Genomic DNA, 26,436 nt, shown 5'->3' with positions numbered 1-26,436 from the left:
TTAATTCTGAAGTAAATTGTATATTAACAAACTTGCAATATAAATCCAATATCTTAGTGAAGGTCTGGTCTATATTTTACATCAGATTTATGCAAAATTGAAGGTAAATAATCCACTAGAAGCATTGGTGTAAGTTCAATTCATGTTTAATGTATTAATTAAAAACAGACTGATAAAAATGGCAGACTTTAAACTATTTATTTACATACATGTACTATATTGATTCAGTTAAATTTTACCTTGTTTTGCATACTTTCTATTCTTCCCAAATATCTCAACTGTTAATATTGAACTATTCATATTTTTATAATTGTTAGAAAACATTTTTAAACATCAGCATGTTATATGTACAATTATATGTACAATTATATATGTACAATAATTACAATTAAATAAAGAGAAAAAGATGAAGATGTTCTGAAAGCTAAAGAAATGAATAGGCCTTTATTTTACCTGTTTAAACTTTTTTTTTTTAAAAAAAAACAGTAATTTGTCTCCATTAAACTACACATAAAACCATTTGCTTGAAAACTCTATAGCAGAGATTTGATTCCACTCTATCAATCCAAACCATTCTACATTTCTAACTTTAGCTTCAGCCCTGGTGCTGCTGTATAGTGAAAGGTGCCATCCCATTCCAGCCCTTGGGTGTCTGTAAATTCTCCTTTCCCTTCCAGCCTGAGATAAAAACAAAAATAGCAGGTTAAACAAAAACAATAAACTATCCATAATCATGTACAACCTAGCGGCATTTTGAGACACAATTTGCTAAAACAGTAATTTGACTTATTTTAATTAGGTTCTTTTATATTGTCTTTCTGTATAAAACAGTAAGATGAGGTGCCACAAATTAAGGCAGATAACACCACCACCACATAATAAAATGATCCAAACAATGACAGATGAAATATAGAAATAAAACATTGTAAGGAGTTTCAACAGCAAAATTAAAATCTTAAATCTTTTCAGATATGGTACATGGATTCCTATCCTGTCAGCTATATTGACCCCAAGTCTTCTCTACAGTTCTTAAAAAGTAAAGAAATTCATCTTCCTGAGCTCTAAAATCAACCAAAATGGTGACTGCAGCCCTGAGAACATCAGGCATGTAGCACTTGGAAAAACTGCAATGTCTGGAAGAGTAAAGACATCAGCTTCACAACCAAATGCAGATTAATTAACACAATAATTTTTCCAATTGCTACGTATGCCTGTGAAACTTGGATTCCGAAAAAGGCAGATAGGACAAGGGTGGACACCTTTGAACTGTGGTGTTGGAGGTGACTTCTACGCATCCCATGGACTGCAAAAATAACAAACAAAGAAGTCCGAATCCCTAGTCCAAATCCCACCAAAAATACCAGCTGAAGCCAAGATTGCCCAACAGAAGCTATCCTATGTTGATCTTGCCATGAGAGCTGACTCACTTGAAAAGACAATCATGCTGGGAGTGATCAGTGGAAAAAGGAGAAGGTGTCTGTTGGCTGGACACTATAAAGGATGATATCGGGAGGACCATAGCATGGATTTGAAGGAGGCAGCATAAAACAGAGGGGCATGGAGAGTGCTGATCCATAGAGGGGCCAAGGGTCAGACATGACTAAATGGCTGATGATGCTGACAGTTTTTAAGCCCTAATTGGGTTAATCATTAGACAGTTGTTTAGACCACGGGTTTTCAAATTTCTTCAGGCCATGATAGATAGATAGATAGAGAGAGAGAGAGAGAGAGAGAGAGAGAGAGAGAGAGAGAGAGAGAGATTCTGTATTTAAGATATTTCTAGGACCACATAACTGTCAAACAGATCAAGGCAACACACAAAATAAAATTTAAGATCAGAGTAGAATAGTGACACTGATATTCTTGCTTATATAATGGAACTTCGAGTGAAGTGTGCAGTCCTGGTTAATTGCTGCATCACTTGCCTTCAGGCTAAAGTTGGCAGGTCTGAAGGCTTAGTGCAAAAGATGACAAAAGTCTTGAGACCAATATTCAATACTCTGGAACCAATATTAGAAATTACCTGATAACTAGTTAACATATAATTTAGTTTACAGATATTTGGCCCAATCATTTTCAAAAACAGCATGTTATGAGTATGACTGACTCTAGAAATATTAACTGAAGAGATCATACTCACCTACAAAGATAGGTTAACACAGAATGCTAGGCTACGGCATGTAACTTAAGCCAGAATTTTTGAGGTTGACACAACACAGTAAACCAGAAACAAATTAACTATATTTTGGATTACATATATAAACCAAATTACATAAACCAAGACTAAATTTCTAATACAAACTAGGCATATTACTGTAGTAGATACTAAGATAATTTTTTGCAATAATTTTTTCAGCTTACTTATTTTCATTGAATTGTCCAGTATACTTGGATCCATTAGGAAATATATAAGTTCCGGTTCCATGTAACATGTTGTTCTTGAATTCACCTTCATAAACTGCACCTGAAGGATGTTCTAGCCTTCCTAAACCATTCATCTAATTTAACAAAAAGCGGTATTAGCATATGTATTAATAAAATTACTCCAAATATTATTTTCCTAAATTAAGTAAATTTAAAAGGGTCATCCTATGCATAATTAACTCAGGACAAGTTCAGCTGAATAAAGTTAAACTTATAGCTTACTCCAAGACAATTTGAGCTGGAAAATTAAACAATCTTATATCATACCAACTTCATTTAAGCACATTAAGAAGAATGAATTCAGAATCAAGCTAAATATGTTTTAGAACAGATGATAAACAATTATTGTGTTTTCCGGAAAATAAGACCCTGTCTTATATTTTTTGAACCCCAAAATAAGCACTTGACCTTATTTTCAGGGAGGTCTTATTATTTTGGGGCGCATGGAGCAAGATGGGGCTCCTCTTGCCGTCTTACCTGATTTCCAGCTCTGCATTTAAATATTTTTGGGGAGGGCTTATTTTCGGAGGAAGGCTTATTGTAGCGCATGCACTCAAAAGCCCAATTGGGCTTACTATCAGGGGATGTCTTATTTTCGGGGAAACAGGGTAATGTTTATTGTCTTCTACAATTTAAAAATATTGTTGCAGTGCTCTTGAAAGAATAAAAACTTTCTTCCTTGTGATCTATTCTAAAGTATGTGAAGCCTAATACTATGTAGATGCAAAATGAAATGGAATTTATCCGTGTTTATTACAGTCATGTCTCTCAAGTCCATGTGGATTCTTAGTGACCATATGGATAGATTTTCTCTAGGATGATCATTCTGTCCTCAAACTGGTCTTTCAGATTTTGTTGTACTGTTCTGAGACATCTACACTATTTGTAGATGTCTCAGAGCAAGAAAACTAACACATCAGATAACTAAACTACTTCTTGCCTTACTTTGCAGCTTTAGCCCTGGGAGGAAAAGAACAATTAAGAAAATTGTGGTGCATCATGAACTCTCACCCCTCATTCTGCTTAAGGCAGAAAAGTCAGTTAAAATATTCTAACAATATACTTGCTCTGCTTATACTAAAACAAGACAACGGCTAAGATACCATTAAGTTTATACAGGATATATAGCAAGGGTATATTTGTGTATATACACATTTTCATAAATGTGGACATATGTTTTTCACAAATTCTCCATTCCTTCCTACTTAAATCCCCATACGAAATTGCCATGAAAGGCTAAGAGGAAATCAGTGAGATCAAATAAGATACAGCATGGAGGGTTCCAAGGTGTTCAAATAGAGGTATTTTTCAGTAAAATGAAGCTATAGCCACTATAGCTATTGGCTGTAGCCCAGTGGTGAAATTCAAATTTTTTTACTACCGGTTCTATGGGTGTGGTGGGCGTGGCTTGGTGGGCGTGGCAGAGGAAGGATACTGCAAAATCTCCATTTCTACCCCACTCCAGGGGAAGGATACTGCAAAATCCCCATTCCCTCCCCACTCCTGGGGGAAGAATATTCCCACCCCACTCTGGGACCAGCCAGAGGTGGTATTTGCCGGTTCTCGGAAATACTCAAAATTTCCGCTACCAGTTCTCCAAACTACTCAAAATTTCCGTTACCGGTTCTCCAGAACCTGTCAGAACCTGCTGGATTTCAACCCTGCTGTAGCCCAAGTTTTATTTATTCACTGAGGTTCTGAGGTTTCTTAAGTCAATTATTTGCCATCAACTTCAAATTCTGGTCACTGAATGTTCTCTATATTTTTCTTCAGTACCACAGCACTTCCAGGGAATCCCACTGATATTTCTGATCTTTTCCTTCCACTTCCTTCAATCTTGATATTCACAATCATTTCCCCCTAATTTGCTATTTATTTGTATCACACACCCAAAGTATGTGAGTTTCTGCTCTCTAATTAGGGTTTCATTGGTACAGTCAGTTTTTATTTTTTTCTCAGAACTGATTTAATATTACTGTAATAGAAGTTCTTTAATTGTTTGCATGTTTTAGATATTTTTAAAAAACAAATATACCTTATCATTCTTCCATGCTCCACGATAAATAATTCCACCTGCAGTTGTATGAACTCCATATCCATTTCTCTCAAGAATTCCATCAGGTGTTCTTGTACAGTCACCATCTAATGAATCAAAAGGCAATGCAGGAGGGAAAACCCCAGTAACAAGTTACTCAATAGTATTAGTGGTGTATTTTTACTATGCTATAAAAAAATTATCTGGCCACAAACCAATAGTATCATGCATCTTGAGAGTCTTGAGCTAAATTAGAACTGACAACCTAAAGAAGGCATGCTGAGCTAAGTCTCTGGGAAGTTCTACTGAAGTCTTGACAGAAAGTTTTACAGTGATTGCTCTCTCCATAATTCCTCTACTACAGAAGGAGAGGAAGAATGGAGAGACATAGCATGGGATCAGAACAATGGTCATTGAATCATCTGGGAACTGATTGATTATAGGTAGCTCATCCTTGCTTATAATATCAGAATTAGGTGGCTACCCAGATGAATCAGCTAGCTCAGACTATGAACCAATTAGTCCAGCAGATGGGACAAACTTAAGTTTTAGGGAATCCTTGACAGGATTTTACCATAGCTCAGTTGACAGCTCAGCATTATGGTTAATGCTGAGCTAAACTCAGCACATAGACATGGTGTATAATGCTATATTTTATTTTCAATACTGCTTTCAATAACTGTAGTATTCAAGGTGCAACATGATTTGATAATATCATTCAAGAAATGTCATACTTTAGGGTATACAATTAAATGCAGCTAAATGTTCATTAGCTGGAAATTTCTTCAAAGCCACTTTCCTATCTTTCCCAAACAGAATGAGATTATAATTTAGAGAAAACTGAGGAAATCCAACTCTACAACATTCCTGATATTCAAAAACAAACTCATCTCAGCTTATTTTACTAGTACAGACATGCATAGTAGATTATATTCTAAAATAATTCATTTGCATTGTAATGCTCAGGCTATTGTCTCATTTACAGCATAATCCTATTTTTTTAAAAGAATAAGAACTGTTGAATTTATGTTATTGCGAATAAGTGCAATACTGAATTGGAAATAATTTGTATACATTTTAATAATCTTTCACCAACACATTATAATATAGTATCTGTAAATATTTACCATACTTATCTTGATTTGGAAATATAAATGATATTTTATAAACTTCAGAACCTGTTGAGAAAGAATATATTTTTACTGATCTTTAAAAGTATCCTTCAGCCTAAATATAAAATATAAATAGAGAGAGCGTGTTTGATGTAGTAATTAAGGTACTGACATACCTTAACTCAAGTTTCATACTGGCTTCTTCCTTAAGCATGAAAACTGGCTAGAGGACTTTGGGCTTTTGTTGCTTTCATTTTTAGTTGCTTCTCATCAGTAGCCCACCTCACAGTGTTGTTGTTACACACACATATATAATTGTTAACATATATAACATATACACTGCTCAAAAAAATAAAGGGAACACAAGCAGAAGACATCCGAGATCTGAATGAATGAAATAGCCTTATTAAATACTTTGTTCGCTACATACAGTAGTTTTGTGTTCCCTTTAGTTGTTTGAGCAGTGTATAAACTATTTTATGTAAAGAACAAAGTATTTAATAAGGTTATTTCATTCATTCAGATCTCGGATGTCTTCTGCTTGTGTTCCCTTTATTTTTTTGAGCAGTATATATTGTAAGGGGCATGCATAAGCACACCAATGTGCTGACCATCCCTGATCTACTGTCTCCATTTATTCGCATCTATCTCATGTATTCATAATCATGTTTATACGTTTATCTGTTATCTTATACATGCTTGACAAATAAATAAAAAAATACACATACACACATATATACAGAGAGAGAGAGAGAGAGAGAGAGAGAGAGAGAGAGAGAGAGAGAGAGAGAGAGAATAATAATCATTATCATCATCTCCTCAAGCTTAGTTCATTCTTCCATCTGTCCACTCATAAAGTATTCTACACTTAACGGATCTTTTGAGTGCAAAACCATTTATACCAGTGTTTCTCAACCTTGGTAGCTTGAAGATGGGTGGACTTCAACTCCCAGAATCCCCCAGCCAGCGGGGGATTCTGGGAGTTGAAGTCCACCCATCTTCAAGCTACCAAGGTTGAGAAACACTGATCTATACCTTGTAACAGACACATCAACGTTTCACTGGAGAGCTGCAAATCCTTCCTGTACTGAAACTGACCTAACTTTTTTGACTTCGATCAAGAAACACCTTCCTTTTTTGGTGTGTTTTTGTTTTTAAATAATCATTCCATTGGAATCGCTACTCACCGGACATAACTCGGAAAGTTGCACACGCGGTTGCTATGGCGACAAGATTTACAGGAAGCGAAAGCTTTTTACTTCCAGGTGACCGTGGAGTGTCGGCTTCGGGTGAAATTCCGGGTAGAAACCGGCGTCTCTGCTAAAGAGAATTAGCCGGAGAGACAGAGGTTTGTCATTATGGGGAGGGAGGGAGGGAGAGAGGGGTGATATTTACACTGACTTTCTTCGGGCGGTCTTTTCTGAGGCGGTAACCTTCCTTTGGCTTACTAGTCCTTTAGCAAGAGAGCCAATGTACGGAGAGTTTAGAGGGGTGGAGAGCCCCCGGATTGAGGAGGGTATTTTACAATATGTATGCAGGGAGGCTGTGAGTTTTCTGAAAATGTCTCTTGAAACGCTGAACATGAGAGGCCTGAAAGTATTGAGGGAGACGAGGCATTTCAATCCGGTGTTTAAGTGATGCAATATGGCTTTTTACAATAATTGTAGTGGAGTGTTCTTTGCAGAAGGATATCTCAGGCTTGGCCCCTTAAAACTACCAAGAGCCTTGGTAGTACAGTGGTCTAAAGCACCCTGTTATTAAGACCAGCTGCCTCCAATTACTGCAGGTTCGAATCTGGCCAGGCTCAAGGTTGACTCAGCCTTCCATCCTTTCTAAGGTAGGTAAATTGAGGACCCAGTTTGTGGGGGCAATAAGCTGACTTTGTATAAATATACAAAAGGATGAAGGCTATTGCTTAGCGCATTGTAAGCCACCCTGAGTCTCCGGAGAAGGGCGGCATATAAATAAAAAAATAATAAAAAAAAAATTAGTGGCACTGAGGAGTAGATCTGACTTAAATCCACAAGCTCACATTAGTTGAATAGACGGTGTATTGATCACCAACTACAGTTCTCTATATGGTTTTTCCTATTTTCACTGTGAATACTGAGGTTCTCTTTCACACACACACACACACACACACACACACACACACACACACACTAATAGTGAGCAAGAATATGTTCAGTTAGGACAGGGGTGTCAAACTTGATTTCATTGAAAGGCACATCAGGGTTGTGTTTGACCTTGGAGGGTGTGGGAGGAGGGGATGGTGTGGCCGGGAAGGGTGTTTGACAAAGACTCAAGATGCATTTTTTCCATTCTTTCTTTCCACAGTTCTATATATATCCATTTTCCAATCTCTTCTACCAGTTATTACTGGCAAACATTTATTACTTACTCTTCATACTCTACTAAACTTTTTATTTCTAAATTTATGCCCTATTGTTTAATAGTAAATAGTTTTTCCAGGCAGAAAAGCTATTTATATTATTGTATTTTTATTATTCAACTAATAAGATAATAATATAATATAATTAATAATAATAATAAATATGTAATATTTAATATATATAACATATAATATTTATAATATAATATAAATATATAATTATAATATTTAATAAATATAATAACTAATAATCAGAGAAGAGCAACAAAGATGATTAGGGGACTGGAAACTAAAACATATAAAGAACAGTTGCTGGATCTGGGTATGTCTAGTTTGATGAAGAGAAGGACTAGGGGTGACATGATAGCAGTGTTCCAATATCTCAGGGGCTGCCACAAAGAAGAGGGAGTCAAACTATTCTCCAAAGCACCTGAGGGCAGGACAAGAAGCAATGGGTGGAAACTAATGAAGGAGAACTAAGGAGAAATTTCCTGACAGAACAATTAATCAGTGGAACAACTTGCCTCCAGAAGTTGTAAATGCTCCAACACTGGAAGTTTTTAAGAAGAGATTGGATAACCATTTGTCTGAAGTGGTGTAGGGTATCCTGTCTAAGCAGGGGTTTGGAATAGAAGACCTCCAAGGTCCCTTCCAACTTTGTTGTTCTGTTCTATTCTATTCTATTCTATTCTATTCTATTCTATTCTATTCTATTCTATTCTATTCTATTCTATTCTATTCTATTCTATTCTATTCTATTCTATTCTATTCTACTCTACTCTACTCTACTCTACTCTACTCTACTCTACTCTACTCTACTCTACTCTAATAAAACTACAATAGCATAAATAACATGATAATACAAGATTTAACAGCAGCGGTAAATTTCCAGTATAGTAAATAGAAATGGCTGTCAATTATAGATTGTTGATTGTAGATTAAATAGACCTACAGTATGTAAAATCTGGCATTAGCCTGTAGTATTAACATAGGATGTTGCTTGTTTTCTATCCAGATCAGGCACTTACTTGTACTTACATAATTGTAATCCAGTCCAATCCAGTCCTCCTGCAGCACTCTGCTGGCCAAAATGGGCTGTGTGGAGGCCCTGCATGGCTGCCACACGGTCCATTTTCAACCTCCCCGGCCTCCAGCAGCATTCTGCTGGCTGCTTCTTTGATATTTCCAGCCTCATGGGCCAACGGGCCTTCAGTTTGACACCCCTGAATTAGGGAATATATAATTTATTGTGATTTATTATAGCTTATACTATGGTGATGTATTTAATGTAGTATATAATTTATATTATAATTTATAATATACTTGTACAAAATGTATGATTTTTAAAAATCTTTTTTACCTGGATTTTCGCCCTGCCACTCCCAGAGTTCCTTGCAATGTGAATAAGAAAATAACCTTATTTGCAATTCAAGAGGCCTTCCATAACAGGAAAGGAGATAGAAAAGGAGAAACAGACAGATATAAAAGTCTCCAAATGTTTAGTTACCAAATTCAGCAAAGTATAATTCACTCGAAGAACTGCTGCTGCTCTTATGGTGACTTTGTTGATTGTAATTGGAGAATAATTAAGCCATTACTGAATGTAACTCATAGAAGGCAATGCAATTATACTGTATATATATATACCTCTACAGATATAATTTAATTAATTTTATTGATTTAAACTTGATCCAATGGAGTATGATATACTATTGTCCACATCACAAGTGTATCCTTATTGATAAATATACTGTTATAGAATAACATTCAAATACTGTGACCAAAGCAAATTTACTAGGAAATATATCCCACGGTGTTTGTTATGGGTTGTGGGAGAGAGCTGATCAATTAATAATGTCAGCTGATATCTTTACTGTGTGTTTACATAATAAACCTAGCACTATACTTCACTCTTGAGCATTTTGTTTCATGGTTTTTTTCCCCTTTAGCTAAAAAATGAGTTCAGCAAAGAGAAGAGGGAAATCCAAAAGTAGAGGAGGAAAAGGAGGAGGTAGTGGCAGCAAACATCAAGGCAGTGGCAGCAAACATCAAGGCAGTGGCAGCAAACATCAAGGCAGTGGCAGCAAAAAAGGATTGGACGAAATCTGGGATGATGATTTCTGCGTTTTCGGTGAAACAAAAGATGCATGCAGGTTAGCAAAATGAATTATTCTTTAGAATATGAACTGAATGTAGTATCATAGAATTAGGAATGAGTATTTAGCTGGAGGTCAGAGAAATTAAGGAGATCTGAGCTTCATTTTGGATTTATGAGATAATGGGATCTAAACTTTATTTCTCGGGTTCAGCACATAAATTTCTTTCTGTGCATGGGGAAGAGGTGCTTTCCTTTTTCAACAGGAAGCTCTTTTGCTCTGTCTGCTTAATGACCAACACAGTCTCTTGGGGACTGTACCTGGGAGGGTGGGGATAAAGGTGTTGAGCTAGGTTATTACATGTGGTCACCTTGCTTAACCTCAACAATTTATAACCAAAAATTGGGACCTTGCAAGTCAAGGACTACTTGTATATGTTTTTCCTCTTCGTTGCTTTGGCAAGAGATCTTTGCAATCTTCCTTATGTTTTCCACCCTTTCTGAGCATTTGCTAACAGCAGAAGATGGAACTGATCCTGTACAATTGTCATTTTAATCATAATTTTAACTAATGAATTTTATGTATTTTGATACGTATTTTACACTACTTGACTGTATTTGTAAATAATATACTTTTTCTTTTTGTACATCAAGTTCTGTTAATAAAGGAAATGGACAGGTCAAGCATGCATCCAAGATCAAAACACCTCTTCAGACTCTTCATATGACTTCAAAAAATCAGAAAAGAGTAAAAAAACTTCTTTCTGAGCTCCAGGAGCAGGAACTGGCTTCTGGTTCGAAGTGAGTTATTTAAAAACACAGCATACTTATTCTTTAAATATGACATGCCACCAAATTGTATATGAACCCTTTTTATTTTTATAACTGAATAGGCCTTTCACAGTATGTAATTATGGTATAAAATTTAGCATATCTAGATGGTTGATTGGTTTAGCAAACAATATTTTGTACCCATTCTAGAAGAGGAAGCAATGTGTTTGTTTAACTCAAAGTGGCTGCATATTTTACATAACAAATACAGTTAATTTCTACCTTTGAACAATTAAATAAAACCACTTCCAGACTGAGAGAGAAGAGTATAAAATCACTTTGTATAATCCTAATCTTCCAAATTAATTTATTGGTTGAAGTCCTAGAAATATTTTATGCTTTCAGGACAGTAATGTCAGATATAAGTGATTGCAGTGAGTCAGATGATGAGCAGTCCTGGTCAGATGACGATACATTCTCTAAAATCGATTCAAGAGCTGCTTCTCAAGCAACAGTGAATGTGCTAGAGACGGAAGTATCACCTTTTGCTGTGCATAAGCTTTCCAGGTAATTATGTTTGCATCTACATCAAAGCCACTATATAATTTAGGAATCGTGACTGAAATGGAGAGTGGCAGTTACTTGAAGGAATAACACAATGACTTCAGAATCTAGCATACTTACCTGGCAGGGGAGATACCTTGATCACGAATTCAGTAGTAAGACAATTTTGGCTTTGATTTAAAAAAAAAAACACATTTCAGGCTGTTTTAATTATCAAATTATTGTCAATAGGCTGCTTTTTTCTAGAAATTCCAGTTCTTTATGTTATTATTGGGGAGGGGGGCAAGGGGGAAAGAAACAAGTTCTTCATTCAAGTCAATTTCCTACCAACCCAAATACTTCTAATCCCTTCCTGGCTCTTTTATTCTGCCCCAGGAGATTTTTAGGAATTCAACTCTGCTTCATCAATCATTCAAGCCATCAGTGTATCTTCATAGAATGCAAAATTTCATATTCTAAAAACAAGCACAGACTCGCATAACAAAGTATATTCTAGTTGCAGAATCAAAGTGTATTATGCAATCCAGAGTAGCTTCTTCTCATAGGATAAAATAGGCCAAAAAATATTCATTTTTAGAAGTAGTAGAACTACTTGCTTTTGCCCAGATGGCACTTGTATTCACTGTTTTCTTCCTCCTAGGTATGGCTTTGATTCTGAACAATGCCGAGCAGTACTGAAATCTTACAATGGTAATATTGGAGCATCTTTGGAACATTTACTTATGCAGTGCTTCACAGAAAAGTTTGGAAAGGGAATGCAGCTCACAGAAGCTTCTGTTCAAGCAAATATTAAAGATTGTTTTGAACAAAGGCAAGAAGAAGCTTTAGCCCTCCGTTCAATCTGTGGAGACAAATTTGTTGAACGAATTCAAAATCGAGTTTGGATTATTACATTAGAGTTGGCATATCTAACAAATATTCTCAGCAAGACAAAACAAGGAAATAGCATCACCAGTAACATAGTTAATACAAATTCCCAGGGTATCTGTAAATATTACCTCCGAGGAGATTGCAAATTTGGAACAAGATGCAAATTCAAGCATGAAACTTCACACAATGAGAAATCACTTCCCCCCATTCGAGAGGATGCTCATCTTAAACTTAATGCTCCTGTGTACGAACTTGAAGTAAGATTTCCAGAAGATAATAAATACCCATATCAACCACCTCTTGTGGCCTTCTATTCTACTAATGAGAACCTGCCTTTATCTTGTCGATTGCATTTAGCAGAATTCCTTTATGAAAAGGCCTTAATTTCATCTGAGTCTAATAAACCTGTAGTATATGATTTTGTAACATGCTTAAGAGATGAAGCTCAAGTCCTGAAATTGCTTAATAAGACATCCCACAAATACAGTGTTCCTCCACTGCCTCCAAAACAGAAATTTCCAAGTAGCTCTAATAATCCATATCAGACTTCTGAAGGTATGTTCATTTTCATAACTCTTTATTGGGAACTTGAAAATCAACGTTGAATGCCTCCATTTTGCTTCCAATTGATATGACAATCTTATTTAGGTATTCCTACTCTGGTGGGCTTGAAGGCTTGAACAATCTTGTATTATGAATAAGTTTCAAGAAGAAACTTTGTAACTGATTGGATCTTTATTTTTGTTTTTTTAGTAATTTGCTAACATGGATAGACCTAGGCAATTTTCAGTTAGAGAGAATTGTGCTTCAAGAAATGAATTGTGTGTAAGTATAGAAATGTCAGAATTTGTACTTCAAATAAATTAACACCAAATGACAAACAGATATAACTATTTTTTAAAGTCATATTATATCACCCAGAGTTTTTCTAATGTATTGAGTTCCCAGTTTGGAGACTATAGAATTGAAAGAGACCAACCCAAGAGGGCAGATTTTCCCATTAAAACTTGCATTGGAGAATGAACCTTTAATATAATCCTTCATTGATCATTTTATTTAGATTAGCACTTTAGCCTTTGTTGTTCATTAATCCAAATCTCATTTACAGTATTTATGGAAAGTGTACTATACCTTTTAATTGATACCTTAAAGTACCTTATAACAGTGGTCCCCAATCTTTCCGGCTGAGGATTGGTGGCGGTGGCGGTGGTGGTGGGAGAAGGGATGGTTTCATGCACGTGTGTGTACCGTTTGCACAAATTCAGCTTTATGTGCTTGCACACTTGCCGCTTGTGCATGATGGGTCCAAACAGGTTGAACTGGGGCTTGGGGACCCCTGCCCTACAACATGTATCTTGAACAAAACATAAGAAAATTGTATCTAATAAAATCACCATTATAAACCTGAAAAGGCATAAATTTAAGAAAACTGATTTTAAAAAAACTTGTTTTCATCACGAAGTGAGCATTGGGATACAATGGATGCGAGAATGATAATAAACAATAACTTTTGCCTGACTTTAAGAAAACCATGATACATCTAATTTCAGTAATAAATACACTGTGATATTCTCCTAAAGAATAGAACTTCAAATTTCATCAACATTAGGCAGCACCTGACAGGAAAATCCATATTGTAGTAGTGTTGTTTTAATCTGTATAAGTCTCTTTTGAGAGAGAAATCAATACTAGGATGATTGAAACGCTAAAATGAGTGAATGTAATTCTGATCATGAGGAAACTGAAAGGTATTTTGGTAGGGAAAGTCTTCTAAAACGCAAGATAGAATCCGTTTTGATTGTACAAGCTCCTATGTTCATTTCCCAACATCACTAGGCAGAACTAGGAAAAATGCTCTTTAAGATCTAGAGAAGCAATGGCAGTTTTCAATCAATAATAAGCTTGATGGAACAGGCCTGATTATCTTTTAACTTCGGTCAGGTCTTATACTTGCCTCTAGAGAGCCCAATTCATGGCTATATAATTTAATGGAATTCCTAATCTGAATTTATTTAGTGTATGATACATTTCTCCCATCTGTATCAAGGATGACCATCAGTGGAAGCCTGAATTCAATGTATGGTGGGCAGGATTCCTGAGCAGAAATCTGTCAAATAAATAAACTAGCCACTGGTGTACTGATCCCTGTGTCAACAATATTCATACCTTCCCCCTCCACTCCAAGTTAAACCGGTATTGTAGAAGGTACCTGCTAATTGTTAAGATTTTTTTTTAAAGCATCAACAGAGGTGGAAGCTGAGGAGGATGAGAATGACCAAGGGGGCCTACAAACAGTTCATATAGAGAAAGAGAGTTACGTGAATCTCAAAAAGAAACTTTTATTGAAACGCAGCACTCCATCAGAGTCCATTACCAAAGAAAATCTTAAAATTTGCAAACAATTCAGCATAAAAAAGGTATAGTTAGCTTTTAATTTGTTTTCACTATGAATATGTGTGGGAAAGTAGTTTAGTATATTGTAACTTTCTTTTTTTAAAAAAATATCAGGCACATTTATATTCATGTAATGATCCTTGGTTGTCATTTTAAAAATCCACTATTGGCCAAAATTACTTTAATAACTGATTAAAAGTTGCAGCCCAGACTTGTGGTAATTAACAGTTGGATCCTAATTAGAATTTGTTCTACTTTCTTGAGTCCCTTAAAAAGCATGATTTTGTTTATAAAATGCTTCACATATTTTTATTTATGTTGATTACCTACTTTAGTGAACAGTAAATATATTGTTACTTGTATATTGGAGGCTAATCATGGTTGCTGGTAACTTTGTGAATGTCTTTGTCAGTCTTCTAGGCATTACCAGACCATGTTACAAGAACGACAAAAACTTCCAGCATGGGAAAAGAAAAAAGACATTCTCAGCTTGCTGAGCAAATATCAGGTCCTAGTTGTAAGTGGTATGACTGGGTAAGTGTATAATCTGTGCCCAAACTTGAATAGAGGCTACATTCCACATCATGTTTGATGTCTCAATAGGCCAGTACTCCTTTTTCATAATTCATTATAAACAAGAGGGAGAGAAGCCCAAAATCATATTCACAAGAAAGGAGGGATACTTTTACTGTTTTTCTTAGATTAAGATTCTCACTTAGACTGATCAGTTCTCCATCTTTCCCCAGTTTAGCTTAGTTGAAAAATAAATGTGAAGAAAATAAAAAGCCAGACCAGTGTCTCTTTCTCTGTGTTTATGATTTACCATTTCTGGTTAAGACTAGATAGACGAACAGCTCAAGCTAAAAAATAAAAAGAAGAAAATGAGATCTATCTAGTTGTTAGGTAGTAAACTGCCAGCAATGAAACTATTGTAGAATTAACTGAAAGAGTAATCATACAATCTCTACATATTTCTGCTAATAATTCAAATTATAATATAAGTTTAGAAGTAATTACAGTTTAAAACTTCAATTACAAATACAATTAAATATAAAATTCTAACATTTTTAGAACATCCTAACATTAAAAAGTCTGATTCAATGTTCTGTAGCCTCTATGGCGGAATGGTGTGAAGCAGAGTTCCCCAACCTTTCTGCCTTTGTGGACTGGCGGGGATGGTGGTTGCACGCAAGCAGACAGCAAGCATGCATGTACAGCTCCATTTTGCGTGAGCAGCAGGCATGCACGCCCACTGTGGCCAGGTTCTGAACAGTTAATGGCCCAGTAGTGGGCTGGGACCCACTAGGTTGGGGACCCCTGGTATAAAGGATCCTCATACTTTTCCAATAGGAAGCTGTTTGCTTGTTTGTTTGTCTGCTTTGTAGAAGCATGGCAAAATGTGATCCCCAAAAAGAAGGTTCCATTTTGGCAATGCAAGAGAAATTTGCTCTCCCAGGAGAAAATGTTTGAAAAGCTTAAGGCAATGAAACAGACATATTTTGAACATGCCAATAAGCCAGGAAGATGGCTGGCATACAAATTAAAAAAGGATAAGGAAAAAAGAGCAATAGTACAACTGCAGGACGAGGAGGGGAATATCCACCATCGGTTAGATGAGAAATTTCTGCATATATTTTTTGGCTTCAAATTGTAGAATTTGTAATAGTCCCATCTGTTTCGTACAGTTCAAGTTGCAGTCCTCACAGAAAATCTTTCATGAGGCTTGAATTCAATCTTCTTTTTTCAAATTTCTGAATCAGTATTAGCGAATAGGAAAAATTAAATTATTTTTCTTTCAATGAGTATGTATAACTATAAAGGAAAGATTTGAGGCTAAAAAAACTATTTTAGCTTGGATTTTGTTACTTTTATATTTCATTGATTTATGCTCAGTCTTGAGAAGTAGATAATTCTTTAAAAGATATTATCCATAAAGTGTATCTTAGAACACAATGATTTGTTATGTGCTGTTTGAGGGATGAGTGATTTTCCCACACACATTTTTTTCTTTGCAGATGTGGAAAAACGACTCAGGTACCTCAGTTTATTTTGGATTCCTCCCTTGAAGGCCCTTCTAATAAAGTAGCCAACATCATTTGCACCCAACCTCGTAGGATTGCTGCCATTTCTGTTGCTGAACGTGTAGCCAAGGAACGAACAGAAAGAGTTGGAATTACTGTTGGATACCAAATCCGGCTAGAAAGTGTCATGGTTTGTTTTTTTCATTTTACATTTGTTGAAGTGGTAATTCTGGTAATGTGTTTTAATATAACTCTTTTTAGTAAGTGAGAGAAAATATACACTAGTTTACTATTTTAGTTTTCCCTATGTATTCCTTATTAGATCTAAGGATGATACCAATTATTTGAACACATTTTGGTCAGTATGCTATAATATATTTTGTTGTGCAACTCCCAGAATTATAGGCAACTATATAAATTAAATTAAATTATTAAATTAAACTCCACTGCCTTTTTGCCCATGAATGGACATTCTTTTTTCTCTGTTTAAATAAGGAAGTGCTTCTGAAACAATACCTAACAGGTCCCAGATTGCTTAGTTATAATTATATTAGACTTTTGCATTTACTATCCTTTACCAGCCAGAGTCCAATTTACAATACTGAAAGATCTTTTGCTTCATTAGTCATGAACAAGCTGTAGTTTGTTGAAATAAATAGGATAGAATTTAATAGGGTGAAGTATAAAATTCTATATCTGAGTAGGAAAAAATGTAAAGTATAGCATAGGGAAACGTGGTTGGATCTGAGTGTTCTTTTCTACTATAAGATAAACATGAGCCAGCATTGTGATATGATCCAGAGGTCTTCAAACTTGGCAGCTTTAAGACTTGTGGACTTCAACTTTCAGAATTCTCCAGCCAGCTATACTGGCTGGAGAATTCTGGGAGTTGAAGTCTACAAGTCTTAAAGCTGCCAAGTTTGAAGACCTCTGGTGATATTGCTGTTGAAAAGGTAAATGCTATATTAGGGTGTATTATGAGCCCAAATCATGGGAAGTATATATTCCACTCAGCTGTGCTCTGGTCCATCATTTGGTTTATAGATATCACAGTTCAAAAAGGGCATGACAAAACTGAGCAAATTCATGCAGAGCTAAAAAGATGGTGAAGGGTCTGGAAACCAAGCTTTGAGTTAGCTTCTAGAAAAAACAACTGGGGAGGAGATATGATAGCAGTTATTAAAAATTTGAAGGGATGTCTGACAGAAGAGAGAATAAACTAATTCTCGGCCGGCCCAGGGGGCATTAGGTTAAACAGGAAGGAAGGAGAACCTTCCTGACTGTCCAAGATGTCAGCCAGAGGAAATGCTGCCACACAAAGTGGTGAGTTCTCCTTTACTAGAGGTCATCAAACAGAACTGATAATCAGATGTGTTCTGGTGGTTCTTGAATTGAGCAGGGGGTTGGACTAGATGATCTCCAAGATACCTGCCAACTCTATAATTATAAACAGACTGCCATTTTATGATCCATGGAAAACAAAATAATCTGACAGAACAATTATTTTCTTGGCCATTTTAATATTTTATCTTTTTTATGCAAGTCTTCATCTACACGGCTATTGTACTGTACTACTGGAGTGCTTTTGAGAAGGCTAGAAGGAGATAAAAATTTACAAGGAATAACTCACATTATTATTGATGAAATACATGAGAGAACAGAAGAAAGGTAATCAAACCTTTAAAAGTAGGCAATTTTTCATTATTGTATTTTTTAACCTTTCTCTAAATTTATTCTATTTATACGCGAATTCTTCTGTTGAATTACCATTCCATTTTTTATTTTAATATTCTATTTTTGCTCTGCTAATCTGGCCAATCCAGAGGTGGACCAGCATTTTTCTTCAAAGTGGAAGCAACTGAGTTCCTGGAACAATAGATTTTGGGGTCTCATTTCTGATTCATTCACCAGTTCCTCTTTTGCTGTGGTTGTCAGCTCTGTTAAAAGTGAAGTCATCTTCAGTCCCAGAAGTCTAAAGGTTGTAAATTTGTATGTTTCCTTTCCCCCTGTCTTTGTGGTATGCAGAAGAAAGAATTTATTTATTTATTTGATTTGTTTGCTACCCATTTTATTTTAACAACAGAATACCTCATGCACATTCTGTTTTAAACTGCACTGTTGACCAAGACAGCAAAACAATCTAAGGATTATTCCTAGCTTCTTTAACAATTAATCAGAGTTCAAATCATGATTCCCAGCATTTATATAATCATATACTAGACACTGGAGAAAATGAATAAAATAAACTACTATTCAGTCTTCCAGCTGCATAGAAAACTGAGAAAGGTGAATGTATAGCAAAAGTAACATATCAGTTTGAGTTTTGGGCCATGAGCTTTTAGCTTTGAGATCACATGAGCTCACTCTTACAGTACATACTAATAATGTATTACTTATTAATCCTGGATTACTACATTATGCTAATCAACCTCTAAATTGGAATTACTAACATTCTGTTCAAAGCAGGGGTGAAATCTAATTTTTTTTGCTACCGGTTCTGTGGGCGTGGCTTAATTAGTGGGCAGGGCTTGGTAAGGTGACTGGGTGGGCGTGGCCAAGTCAATGTCACTTCTTTGCCCTTTTTTAACCTACAAAACACAACACAACACAACTGGCTCACCCACAATGTAAAAGCAGCTGTGCTAGACCCAAAATGGCCCCGCAACAAGCAGAAACCTCACACAGCCACAAAAAGCCCAAAAAACCAACTTTCACACTTTACACACACAAAATTCCACATAGAGCTTTGTGAGATTTTGTGTGTTTGTGTAGTTAGAGTGAAACACTACAGAAACACACTAAATCTCAGAAAGCTGCACAAATATTTTATTTTAATTTATTTTTATTTTTATAAGAACAACTAAAAAAAACTACAATTAACTATTTTTTTTAAAGCTCCCAAAGGGGAAAAAAACTTACCCAATTGAACGGGTCTTCAACCTTGGCAACTTTAAGACTTGTGGACTTCAACTCCCAGAATCCTCAGCCAGTTGAAGTCCACAAGTCTAGGCAGGCAGGCAGAAAGAGCTGCTCACCTATGAGCTTGATTGCAGGCAGGGAGATTCAGTTGCTTGCTGATGCATGGATTGTGATCATCATGTGATCAGCTAAGGTAAGCAAGCTGGAGGCTGGGGGGGGGCGAGAAAAAAAAACTTTTTTTCTTTTACATGGCTCTGGCGATCCAAGATGAGTTGCCTGATTAGCAGGCAACTCAGCTGGGATGTCAGAACTTGGCTGGTCAGAGCCATTTAAAAGGAAAAAAAGGCTCTGATGATCGCGGGGCTCAGCTGGGCATGGGGGGCGGGGGCAGGGATTTTTACTACTGGTTCTCCGAACTGCCCTCCGCCATCGCTACCTACTCGCCCGAGCCAGTCCGAACCGGGAGCATTTCACCCGATTCAAAGATGTGAGGATATTTTATGAAAAAAATCCTGGCCTACTGTCTTTCTCCTATGCTCTTAATTGACTGCTATATAAGAAGTTACTTTCTAAAAATCAGAGCAAGTAGAAAAACAAAAATAGAAAGACATAGTAACCACATCGAATTTGGATGCTTCACATAAAAATAGTATTTTTTGCAAACTTCATTCCTGAAAGTTTTACTTGTTTGGTAACTGTGACTTCTTGTTTCAAGTGTGGTGTATTTTTTAAAAAAATTTGCTTTTCATTGATGAGGACAAATTATTATCCTCCCCCTACAGAATAACAGAAGAGGTATATTGTTTGTATTTCAGTTTCTGCCATAATATGTAATATATTTACAGCTTTGGACCTAGAACATTAAGAACTAAATAGGGAGTGGACACCCAAGAATCACTTCTAATATTGAAAGAGGATGCAAAAACATGCAAATGTTGGAAGAATTTTAATTTTTCCTTGCTTTTTTCCAGTGACTTCTTGTTATTGATTATGAAGGCCTTATTGTTACAAAGACCAGAGCTGCGTGTTATACTAATGAGTGCTACTCTGAATACAGACATCTTTTCTCAGTATTTTAATTTCTGCCCTATTGTGAATATACCAGGTGAAAACAGCTTCTTTTACTATTAATTCCTTCACTGTTTTACCTTCTGCTGATTTTACAGCAAATATCTCCATTATAAGTTTCTATATATTTGCATCATATTGTATTGATAATAAAATATTTGAGCTGAGAAAACTATACCAATCTTAAGAATTTGAAGGGCATAGTAACCATAGTAAAAAGCAGTTTTAATATTTATCAATAATTTGATGTAATTGCCTTTCAAGTATAAAAAAAGCAATCTAGAATTTCATATTTGTTTTACCAATTTCTTCCATTTATTTTTCTGTTTTTTAAAATACAAAATAATGTGCATTTATTTTAAATCATGATAATGGTGATGTCAATGTAAATATTAATGTTAAGAGTTTTGTAGTGTTTTTAAATTATTTTAAAATATATGTCTAGTTCATTATATTTCATAATATTCAATATAATAATTATATGAAATGTTATGACAATTGTAGATTCTCTATTTACTGATGTTTTATTTTCCAACCACATCCTTTTTCATTTTTTTCTTTTTTTCTTTATGTAGTAGTTTGATCCTTAAATGGATTAAAATAATACTTTATTTCAAAAAAGATTTTTGTTTGCTGCCCATTTTGCAGTAAAATTCAGCTTATAACTGGACAACAGTGCTCCAAATTGGTTAGAATAAAGCTTCCAATTCTTTGCTCTGTTTTGCACATATTTTGGGTCTATTTCACTAAAACTATTTTCCTATCTATTTATCATTGTTTCCACCTCTAGGAAGCACATTCCCTGTAGAACAGTTTTTTCTAGAAGATGCCATTGCAATGACTGGGTAAGAAGTCTCCAAAACAAGTCTAGCACCAGCAATCCTTTTACGTAATATAAGTTTCTTTTCAGACTGAAAATTCAGACTGTTGTTGGATCATCCTTGTGGAATAACACAGTTAAACCTCAGCTAATGTAGATAACACTACTGCACTGTATCAAATAGGATTTTAAATTAGACTTGGAAGAGAAAAAATGCCAAGTATTACTAAAATTTTAGTATATTTCAAGAATCTGTCAGACTCATATATTTTATATCATTAAGAATGTAAAGACTATGGAAAAACATGGTACAGTATGTTTATGTTGAGATACTTTCATTTGTTTTGTAATGTGAGTTTTAATATGCATTAGATGAGCACTAATCTTGCATAAGAGCAAGAAGTTTAAAAGAAAATTAGGAAGTGTGAAATGGAGTGCAATCTCAGATTAATTACTGGATTTAAAAGGGCTGTAACTTTCTGCCAGCCACAAAGCAAGTCTACAGGTAATCCTCAATTTATAACCATTCATTTAGTGAGTGTTCAAAGTTACAATAGAACTGAAAAAAGTGACTAATGACCAGTTTTCACCTTTACAACCATTGCAATACTCCCATGGTCACATAATAAAAATTCAGGCACTTGGTAACTGTATTTATGACAGTTGCACTGTCCTGGGGTCATGAGGTCACCATTTTTAACCTTCCCAAGGACTTCCGACAAGCAGAGTCAAAGGGGAAAGCCATATTTGCTTAACAACCACATGATTCACTTAATAATTTCAGTGATTCGCCTAACAACTGTGGCAAAAAAGAAAGTCATAAAATGAGGCACTTAACAACTGCATTACTTAGCAGCAGAAATTTTGGGCTCATTTGTGGTCATAAGCTAAGGACTACCTATATTTATCTAGTCCATTTTCCCAGAATCCAATAAAAAAGAGCAAGTATCTAGTCATTGCAGAATTGAAATATATGATAAAATGTACAGGCATAATCCTGTGTAATTTTTTTTGGGGGGGGGAACTCCTCTCTTCCTTTCAGTATTTTATAAGTAATTCTCAAGTTACAACAATGGTCATAACTATTTTACGACATGTTTTGTGGCTGTTGTTAAGCGAATGCCATGGTTGTTAAGCGAAACCATGGCTTGCTACCAACTGGTTTTGCCAAAAACTGGAAGTAAAACACGATCATGTGATTGGGGGGGCAACCCTCAGAACTTCATGTCGTAAGGGCCCCCAAGTAGAGATGCTGGAACTTGAACATTTTTAAGTCGAGCACTACTTGTATTGCTGATATGAAAGAAGGGGATAAGCAGTGAGTGATCCTTCATCCATTACAACCTAATTTTTGACATACTCTAATGGAGGAATTACTATTTTCTAAATTAGATATTTAGACTGTTAGTAACCAGTAGCAATAATGACAGAAATTCATGTTTCTTTCTCTCTAGCCTGATGCTTACAAATATCTCTTAATTTTTTTCTTGCCAATCCAATCCAAAATAAAATGAAGACTGGTTTACATCAGTGTAGATCAGTGGTTGTTATTGTTGATGAGCAGATTAAAAGAGTAAGCTTTAAATTATAGCTGTATTGATTCTCCAAGTAAATCCTACTGAGTAAAATAGTACACTTTTTAAAAATAGGTATGTCTTGGATTGTACTATGAGGCTGCAATTCATACAGAGAACTGCACTTAGTGATATTTAACTCAGTAGAACAACTGTTGGAACAACTAGAGTGAAAATTAGATAAAGGCTAGAGCTAGGTGGCATTTATGTCTTTATATTTTTATGTGGAAGTTGATGTGGGCATTGTTACTGTTGTGATTTGAATCAGTTTTAATCTAACCATGGATATCCTAATCCTTATTTATATATACTATACTATAAGATACCAAAGGTTCATTGTAGTGGGGGGTGGGGGGAGAGAGAGAGGTGTGTGTGTGTGTATACATAGAGAGAGAAAAGTCAGGCATACAAATTGAGCATATGAAAGGGAAGGCCTTTTAAAAATGTTGACATTTTTAACTGAAGTTATATAAATTGGTGTCAGTTTTCTGAATTAATTTTATTCCTGGATCTGTATAATGTAATTAAAACGTATGAAATACGTTAGTTTCTCTACCAAATTTCCCCATCATCACAACATCTCCAGATCTTTTACATTTTTGATTGCACACCTAATGAATCATTTTGAATTCTATATTTGAGAGAAGATAAAGGCCTGGCATACTCTGCTAGACTCACTGGTCTTGAGCTATGCTCAGAGGGATACTGTGGGCAACCAACAAATGTGTCAGAGAGTCCACACACCAAAAAGATTTCAAGTAATCTTGTCAAACTTTGCCAAGTGCAATAAAATCAACGATCCATTTGATATCCATATGCTTTCTTTATAGATGTTAAAATTTAGTTTATAAAAAGCCAATTCTTAAGATATAGTGCTCTTTATCAAATTCCAAATGTTGATATTTGTGCAATAGCATTTCAAAATATAGACACAGCCTTATCCAAAAATGCTTTCTGGCCAATAGTCTATTTCAGGGATGTCAAAACGGATTTGGCCTGCCGGTTGCTTAAATTTGGCCTGTGGGGCCGGCCTGGAAACAGCAAAAGACTGGCCTGCGATGCCTTTGCTAGCAAAAACAGAGCTCGGAGGGAGGCTGTGCACAGCCCCCTGTGCCACGTTTTCTGCCATGATGGCCTCCTGCAGCCCCCCTGGGCTCTGTTTTCACTGGCAGAGGTCTGCAGCAGCCGTCTAGGCCGAAAACGGTGTGGGCTCCTGGCAGAGGGCTATCAAAACAAACTAAAAACGAAACAAAAGGAGAAATGTTTCCCTTTTGCATCTGAGCATGCAAAAAGGAACGGGAAAGGAGAATAGGAAAGAGGAAAGACAAAAAAAAAGAAGGAAAGATAGGAAGAGCGCAAGGAAGGAAAATAAGGAAAGAGGGGAAGAAGAAAGGAGAATGAAGAGGGAAGGGGAAAAAAGAGAAGGAAGGAAAGGAAGGAAGGAAGATTGTAATGAGAGTGAGTGAGGGTCTCAGGGAAGTCCTGCCTTAGCACTTGGCCACCAGAGGTGCCCCCGACACGAGTCGCGTGTCATGCCCACCATGGCCGCGCCCACCCTCAGCCCCTCCACGCCCACCTGGCCCTCCAAGATCAAACACAACCCTGATGTGGCCCTCAATGAAATTGAGTTTGACATCCCGATCTAGTTTATCTTAATTACACAGCACCATTCATAAAGTATAAGCTTCTGGAAAAACTGTTAACTATTTGAAAACCAAGGATAAGTATTTGCTTTTTTTTCCCCGTGATCTCTCTCGGCATGAATTCAGGTATGTTTTGGAGCATGGCAGTCCATATATGCGCAGAGTAAAACCAACTGCACACAAGACAGGAAGACACGCACGGACTGCTGCAGAAGAAGTGGAAGAGACTCTAAAGTACACTGATTTGGTGAAAATTGCAGTCCAGGATTCAGTCCCAGATCAAACACTGACTTTCCAACAATTGCTGATACGTTACAAAGGTATCCTTCTGATGAACCTGGTATACCCATTGGTTCTAGGAATTCTTTGTATATGAAAAATATTTGGTTTATTACCTGAAAGTTGTATGCACAAATTGTAAGACTAAAGCCTCTTGCATATCTATCTGTACTAGGTCTTATTTGTGCCAAATTTTTCAGTTTTTTTGGAATTTTCAACAGAGAGATTCCAGATCCTGGCCATTATCTTTCACAAAATAAGAATTGACATGTGAATTTCAGCTATGCAAATAGGAATACTGAATAATAGTTAAAATGATTTCCCTTGGAATATGATTGGTGGTGAGCAGCTGGGAAATGTGTCCATCTTAATTTATTTTTCAATACTTTCTGGGCAGGAAACAAAATTCAAACTTTTAAATTCAGTAAATTCATGCTTGCACAATGGATAGAGAGGACATGGTACTGAATGAAATGTATACTAGGGATAAATAAGTCAGTGAACAAGCAGTCTGCTATAAGGGATAGTAGAACTGTATATGTAGCTCAACAGAGTGATTCAGGTTAACTATTACTAATAAAGCTATTGTATGTCCAAGTGGAAATTCAGGATTTTATTTATTTTAATAAATAATAATCTAATGTCCTAATTGAAATGTTTGTTGTGTGAGATTTCAGGACAATGCAAAGGATCTGTGAAGAACAAAATTTTCTTTTTGAAAGGTTGAAAATGTATGCAACACTTTAAAAGTCAGAGAAAGTTTTGCTACATAGGAAACACACACCTATTTCTCTTGTCAATTTTTATATATCTTGGTAGTTTGCATTTTTACTAACTAAATTTACTATATTTTACTGCTGGGATTATTTCTTTCTCTACTTATGCATATTTCCTTTTTTTTTTTTTTTTGTAGGTGTTAGCAGATCAGTATTAAAAACCATGGCAAACATGGATTTAGACAAAGTAAATTTTGAATTAATTGAAGCCTTATTGGAATGGATTGTCAGTGGCAAACATTTATATCCACCAGGTAACTTAAAAACAGTTTAAAACTGTGATCTGTTTTACAAATTGATTAAACTGAATAGTTCCAAAGTGTACAATTTCATAGAAATAGGACATTCTTACTATTGTGATGAGGAGTTACATTTTTAAAGAGGCATTGCATTCAGGCAACAATTTAAAGAAACAAGACTATTTTTCTTGTTCCTTTCTCTTCCCTTCTTTTTCATATACAACTCAATTATTTTTATGTTTCCCAGATTCCTTCTTCAAAAGGGCTAATAAGATTTTTAAATAATTGTGTTTTGTTTTAAGTGAATTATTAAAGGTTATACACAAGAAAATAAGGGAGTGAAAGAGTACTTGTAAAAGCACCATATATTTCAAGTAAACTAAAACATTAGCTGGAGGGTTGTCTGAATTTAAATAAGTCACATGAACAAAATTCAGGCA

General features: G+C 35.7%; 2 protein-coding genes across 2 annotated transcripts in view; one reads left to right on the top strand and one right to left on the bottom strand.

Moving 5' to 3' along the window:
- Window positions 1-498: 498 nt before the first annotated feature.
- Window positions 499-4,535, bottom strand: MORN2 (MORN repeat containing 2). The gene is made up of 3 exons (XM_070947939.1): window positions 4,460-4,535; window positions 2,362-2,498; window positions 499-678 (listed from the first exon to the last, which is right to left on the bottom strand). The coding sequence occupies exons 2-3, from the start codon at window positions 2,496-2,498 to the stop codon at window positions 576-578; spliced, it is 240 nt and encodes a 79-aa protein (XP_070804040.1). The 5' UTR covers window positions 4,460-4,535; the 3' UTR covers window positions 499-575.
- Window positions 4,536-6,849: 2,314 nt separating this feature from the next.
- The window catches only part of DHX57 (DExH-box helicase 57), a 43,098-nt gene continuing 23,511 nt past the window's right edge, over window positions 6,850-26,436 (top strand). Inside the window, exons 1-13 of the mRNA XM_070932288.1 lie at window positions 6,850-6,919; window positions 9,913-10,116; window positions 10,713-10,859; window positions 11,235-11,396; window positions 12,034-12,818; window positions 14,502-14,680; window positions 15,070-15,191; window positions 16,673-16,868; window positions 18,222-18,346; window positions 20,569-20,702; window positions 21,456-21,510; window positions 24,829-25,022; window positions 25,895-26,011. Of these exons, the coding sequence (XP_070788389.1) occupies window positions 9,920-10,116; window positions 10,713-10,859; window positions 11,235-11,396; window positions 12,034-12,818; window positions 14,502-14,680; window positions 15,070-15,191; window positions 16,673-16,868; window positions 18,222-18,346; window positions 20,569-20,702; window positions 21,456-21,510; window positions 24,829-25,022; window positions 25,895-26,011 (2,413 nt within the window). The 5' untranslated portion in view covers window positions 6,850-6,919; window positions 9,913-9,919. The remainder of the gene's footprint in view (window positions 6,920-9,912; window positions 10,117-10,712; window positions 10,860-11,234; window positions 11,397-12,033; window positions 12,819-14,501; window positions 14,681-15,069; window positions 15,192-16,672; window positions 16,869-18,221; window positions 18,347-20,568; window positions 20,703-21,455; window positions 21,511-24,828; window positions 25,023-25,894; window positions 26,012-26,436) is intronic.

This window comes from Pituophis catenifer, unplaced genomic scaffold (assembly GCF_029215685.1).
Source record: "Pituophis catenifer annectens isolate HBS135680 unplaced genomic scaffold, rPitCat1.0.hap2 SCAF_1, whole genome shotgun sequence".
In the NCBI taxonomy this organism is placed as follows: Eukaryota; Metazoa; Chordata; class Lepidosauria; order Squamata; family Colubridae; genus Pituophis; species Pituophis catenifer.
Note: the sequence above shows the minus strand (reverse complement) of the source record. Positions and strands in the feature narration are given on the sequence as shown.